Source organism: Kogia breviceps, chromosome 1 (assembly GCF_026419965.1).
Source record: "Kogia breviceps isolate mKogBre1 chromosome 1, mKogBre1 haplotype 1, whole genome shotgun sequence".
Lineage (NCBI taxonomy): Eukaryota > Metazoa > Chordata > Mammalia > Artiodactyla > Physeteridae > Kogia > Kogia breviceps.
In genome coordinates this window covers 100,885,202-100,891,201 of record NC_081310.1, presented here as the reverse complement: position 1 = coordinate 100,891,201, position 6,000 = coordinate 100,885,202, and the positions used below count along the sequence as shown (strand labels likewise).

At 47.1% G+C, this 6,000-nt stretch overlaps 1 protein-coding gene across 1 annotated transcript in view; it reads left to right on the top strand.

The window, feature by feature from the left end:
* The first annotated feature begins 2,357 nt into the window (after positions 1-2,357).
* The window catches only part of ABCA4 (ATP binding cassette subfamily A member 4), a 123,940-nt gene continuing 120,297 nt past the window's right edge, over positions 2,358-6,000 (top strand). The window contains exon 1 of the mRNA XM_067025434.1: positions 2,358-2,438. Within this exon, the coding sequence (XP_066881535.1) occupies positions 2,358-2,438 (81 nt within the window). The remainder of the gene's footprint in view (positions 2,439-6,000) is intronic.

The following is a 6,000-nucleotide window of genomic DNA, read 5'->3' as shown; positions in this document are numbered from 1 at the left end:
CAATCAAGTGACACATTCTTTTCTTACTGTGCAAAAAATAACAGTGCATCTATAACAATTGATGGTGTCTTAGATTCAATGAGATGTCTTATCAACAACCACAGACGTTTACTGAGACTGCCAGTGAGCACACATGGGACTGCGCTGGACCAGGGACTTAAAAAGACACAGATCCTACTCACTTTGAGTCTGGCTGTGAGAACCCAAAATATGTTTTGAGACCAAGAGCAAGAAAAAGGAACATGGGCCAAATATCCCCTGAGAACAGGCAAGAGCCACAGGAGATGAGGGATCCCAGGGGTATAAATGTAAATCTGACTGGCCTTTGTAAATTTTTTCTAAGAAAGGGTAAAGAGTGAATATATAACTATAAAGAAATAATGCACATTGCTATGGCCTCGGGCATGGCAATGCCAGATGACTAAAGGAGCCGAGAAAAGATGAAGGGGGGAGGATTGAGGGGTGGGCAGGCTTGGGATTAGAGGGAGGCAGGCAAGGCAGGAGCGCTTGGAAGGAGACAGGGAGGAAGACGGGCTGTAGGGAATAGAACAGATCTGTTCCAAGCCGCGATTCAGAGTGGGTTTGCGTGGGCAGGACAGGGTTTTTGTGGGCGTTGGAAAGAAGGTTAGAGAGGGAAGGGGGCCAACAGGTGGAACATCTGAAGACCTATGATGAGTGTCTCAGTCAGGGTCCAGTCAGAGGGACTCTAATACAAGGAGGTGTTAGCTAGTACAAAGCTGGTAACTGAAGATGTAACAGAACTCCAGGGTGACATGGAGGTAGCAATTGCAGGATGCAGCCACCACCCCTAGAGCTGAGGGAACCAAAGGGAGAAAGTGGAATACAGAGGAGATGTTAGCAGAGGTGGAACTCAGCCCTGTGAGTAAGGGATGCAATAAGGCTGCTGCTGGGGTCTCTGAGCCCGGTCTTGGGCCCAGACCCATGAGGAAGAAGCCCTGGCTGGCAAGAGGGTTTGGGACTGAGGTAGAATAGCTTAATAACTGGCATGAAAGGGAGCAGCAAGGGACACAGTCCAACCATGTGCACAGATGATCCTTCCCACTTGTATGGCTTGGGCAGGATTTAGGGATGCTGGAGGGGAAAGACAAGTTAGGACCCCCTCCTACTGGGAGACACCAGTGTCCTTAGGCTGCTTTCCTTTGTCAAAGCTGGTGTGATTTTCAAATTAGCACGGAAGTTATTTGCTATCCCAGGAGCCAAGTGCAGAGACTCAATCTCTTATTTCCGGGAGCTTCCTTTCTAGAATTGCAAATAGGCAAAACTGAAACAGACTCATTACTAAATTTGTTCACTTATTCATTTAATAACATTTGTTATTAAATGAAACTTCAATTAACAAATACTTAATAATTGCCAGGCACTGTGCCAGGTGCTGGGTACACAATGACCAACAAGACAATCACGATCCCTGCCTGCATGATGCTTATAATCTATGGGATGCTGAGAAATTAACATTCTCACTCAATTTGACTCTCAATGTGCTCTCCGTGGTCCTCAAAAAATGTACCCAAGGACTACAGCTGCTGGCCTGAAACGACTCCATTGCTGTGGCAAAGCATGTTGACATTACAGAGAATAATCCTATTTTCAGTCACAGCGTTTGGCTCAGAGGCCCTCACAGTCTCTGCTTCTTTTTGCTGGTGTTGGTAGGTGGCCCCTGTTCAGGGACTCTGTCTTCTACAGTGTGCTTCCTAGGGGAGCACATTGCCAGCCCCTCTGCAGCAAGACGGGGCCTTTCAGGGTGAGGACCTTGACTGCGGGAATCTCCCAGGAAGCACCTAGTTGGGGCTGACAGTTGTATGATGACATCCTGATGGTCTGGAAATTGAGGTCTCTGTCTGGTGTGCCTCCAGCTAGCTTCCCCTCTGCTCCCACATTCCGGAAATTTCCAGGCTGTCTGGGTATGATGGAGATATCCCCACAGCCCCTAAAAGCTCTGATAGGGATCTGTGGCTCCTTCTGTAAACTTTTGAAGCTGCCTGTAAACTTTCTGGAAGCTTCTGCCTTCACAAAATGGTGACTCTAAGAAAGAAAAGTACAACACACGCAGCCCATAACTCAGCTCCTAGGTTTTTAATTCCTCAAACTTTCATGGTTTTTGATGTTGACTACTGTGAGCAGAGCAGGAGCAAAAACCAGATACCAAATTCCCCATTCCTCCTCTCTTTATCACTAAGAGCAGAAATGAAGGTCTTCAGATCTGTGCTTTCCCCCCTCCCATTTTTTCTTCCTCTGTTGACGTTATTAAGTATTACTAAGTGCCTGACACTGCACTAATTATTACCTCATTTAACCATCACCTCAATTCCGTGAGAGAGCTACCACTGTTATCCGCCATGGGTACTGATGAGGTTGTTGAGGCTTCAGATGTTAGTGACTGGTGGGGCTGGATCCAGGACTTCAGGACAGACAGACAGGTCAGTTACCCCACACTGCCCCCATGTATAAAGCCCCATTTAATAAGCTGACGGTCAGGAAGACCACAAAGGTAGAGTGACTGTATAATTTATCATCCAATCCAGGGTAGTTTTAAAAATGAAAGGAGGCACTATTAATAATAATAGTAATAATTAATAATTGCACCAGCACAATAAGTGTAAGCTGATACTGGACCTGGCAAACTGGGCTGTATGGTCACCCTCTACGTCCTATATAGCCAGGTGAGTTAGACAGCCCCTGCCCTCATGGAATTCAGAGCCAGGTGGAAGCAGGTGTCTGTGCACAATTGCTGAGCGGAAAACCATGTGCCATTGTGGAGTAGAAGGAAGCATGGGGTGGGGGATGAGGATGAGCTCTGGGAGCTCAGAAGAGAGATTGGGGTTGGCAGGAGTAAGAGAAGGCTCCACAAGGAGTTCACTCCCCAGAGCACGTGCTTCCAGAGATAAGACCTCTCCCACTGGTGGGGACAAATACAGGTGTGCCCACATTTTCGATGGGTCAGGCACTGTGTTGGGACGGTTTATAAAGACCATTAGATGTGTCTCTTGCCTCTTAGAGCCCATAGTCTAGGGCCCCTTGGTGTCATCTCCCTGGTCCCAACTTCCATATCAGGGCAGGATACTTGGGGAAGCCTAAGGATTCGTGAGAGTAAGGGGCTTATCATTTCTTGGACCCTAGACCTGGACATCTGGTACCGCTGTGACCTTTGACTTGGGGACCAGAATTAGGTGAGGAAAACCTGGCAGGTGTGGAGAAGCTGGGCAGCCAGCTCCAAGCCTTCCCAGGTCCTGGGTCATATTCATCCAGGCTAAGAACCCTGTCTGGGCGCTCTCTCGGTGCAGAAGGGAGAATCCTGCAGCTCATTTCAAAACTTGTCCACTCGCTTTCAAATTGAAAACAGAGCAGGAGGGAAGAAAACCTAACTGGCCAAGATTTAAAACAACAAGCACGACTCTGCCCTTCCCTGTGACCCCTCCTCCCCTAAGTAGGTTGAGTGGTAAAGAGAGGGGGAGGGGAGAGGGAAAAAAAAGGGAACAAGGAAATACCAGTTTGGAAAAAAAAAAAAAATTTCCACCGGCCCCTTCTGAGCTTCGGCTGGGCTTAATTAAAGTTACAGACATGTTTAAAGAGAAGGGGTGTGGGGAGTCAGAGCTGCTCTGAAAACATGTTTTTAATTACACTGTGGAATTTCTCCCTAGGGTATGCCTGTGCACAGTTGAGCATCAAGGACAAAGATGCCGCTCTGGGGTCGGGGTGCTGAGTCCACAATTCTGGGGGAGGGACAAGAGGTTGTTGTGAGAACGTGCCAGGCTACAAGGGCTAGAAAAGAATTGCCGGTGGTCTTTGTGCAGGGAGTGAAGTGTGAAATGCAGCGCTTCCAAAACAAATGCTCACGGAGTTGAAGCAGTAACACTGACTTCTCAAAAAATGCTTTTCAGAGATTACCAACCACTACCTGTGCCAGTGGTTCTCAGCCCCGGCTGCACATTGGAACTACCTGAGAAGTGTTAAAAGACAAACAAAAGACACCGAGCTGATGTCCCACGGCCAGGCATCCTGGTGTAATTGATGTGGGGCATGGCCCAAACTCCGCACAGGATTCCTGCCTGCAGCTGCGTGCCAACTGCAGACCTAGGTCAACGAAGGTGATCATTGGAGAGGCAGGGAATACAGGCAGAAAACAGCAGCCCTGACTCAGAGATATGGTGAAGAGGAACACCTGCAAATCTGTACTAGTCCTAGCACTAGGCAAAGGATGAAGGAGGAAAGGAAAATTCTGATCTGGCCTCCTCCTGATGGGTGGACTTCCAAAGACCAGATACTTCAATAATACAAGAGTGAGTGAGTGAGTGGGTGAGTAGATGAGAGAGTATGTGACTCACATGGCAAAGAGGGATGAGATGCACTAGCTTAAGTTTAGGAATTTTATCCATGGGACAGGTAAGACAGGCTGGCTGACCCTCCCATGGTCCAAGGTCCTCTAACATGTGGAGTGGAGTAGGGGGACAGTGTGTGGTTAGTTTTCTCAGGAAGCCCCATGTTTCCAAACTGGCAACTGAGCCGTTCTGACTCCAGAAAGGGAGAAAAGGAGGAAACATGAATGTGAGTGGAGGGCAGACCTAGGAGTTGCAGATAATTTTAATTATAACTCCTTGCTCTTCAGACTTTATAATGTGCTGTCACCTACAATGTCCTTGTGACCCTTGTGAGAAGTGAGGGTCAATAATAAATGGCTCACATTGATAGAATGTTACCATGTGTCAGACTCTGCTTTAGGTGTTTTACACAGTGAACTCATTTCATCCTCACAGCTGCTCTGAGAGGTAGGTCCTGATATCACCCCCATTTTACAGAAGAGACCCTGAGGCATGGAGAGGTAGAATGGGTTACCCGAGGTTGTACAGCTAATAGGGAGTGAAGTTGGCTAAGAACCCCTGGTATTGACACACTCAACCCTCAGTATAAGCTGTAGGACAAAATAGTCCCATTTCACAGATGAGAAAACTGAGGCTTGGGGATTAAGCAAGCCCCAAAGTGACTCCTAACCTAGCTCTTCCCATTCCCAAATCAACATCAATGTCTCATACACAAGACAATTCCCAGACAGACATTGCTCCATGGAAGGTGGCTGACTTACTAGATAGGAAGCCAGTTTTGCAAGCAGTTATCTTAAGGAAGAGTCAAATGTGTAGAATCTGGACTGGTTGTCTCATTTCCTTGGTGAGGACACCACGAATAAGTTTTGGTTTCATTGCTTGTATCTATCACTCACATTGCTATCTTGTGGAACTTGCTCCCTGACCTTGCCCACTGACAGGGCTACCTGGCATGGAAGGCGTGAAGCCAGCATACATGTCCCTGGGGGAAGCAGTTTGTTAAGTCTGCAGACGGTTGTTTACCTAAGCCTCTAGTCACCTCCAGCTTTCCAGAGAAGCCTCCTAGACCAGTCTTGACAGAGACTCACTCATTCCACCAATATTTACTGGACACTTATTATAAGTTTGGCCCTGTGTTGAGTGTAGTGACAAGAATAGATGTGGTCCCTGTCCTCAGGAAGCTTATAGCTAGTGAGGGGTCCACCTTCATGAAGGAGTAATGACTCTGAAGTACAATGAGTGATAAAACAGGGGAAGTGTGCTGCTGTGGGAATAACTGTGCTGGCTAGTACCCAGCAAAGATGGATGAAGCTGTTAACAGTGAGATAGGGTCACCGGGGACAGTCTTTTCTCTTCCTCCCTTGACTTGCATGACCTGGGGGGACTGCCAACATTTCTATGGCTATCAAGTATGCTTGGGGTCAGTCCTCTTAACACGGGATGGGACTTGTCCAATACTGGTGTTTTGCCATTTTGGGGGAGAATATGTGCCTTAAGGAAAGATCTTCTATTCTTTCTTCTTCCCATAATGTTTGTGTGACTTTTTCTTCTAAAACATTCTCCCTAGACATATTTTGGATAAAACATTTTGTAAAAAGTTATAACTGCATAATCACCACCTACCCTCACCATCTTTTGCTTTTTCTTCAATGTATTATCTTTT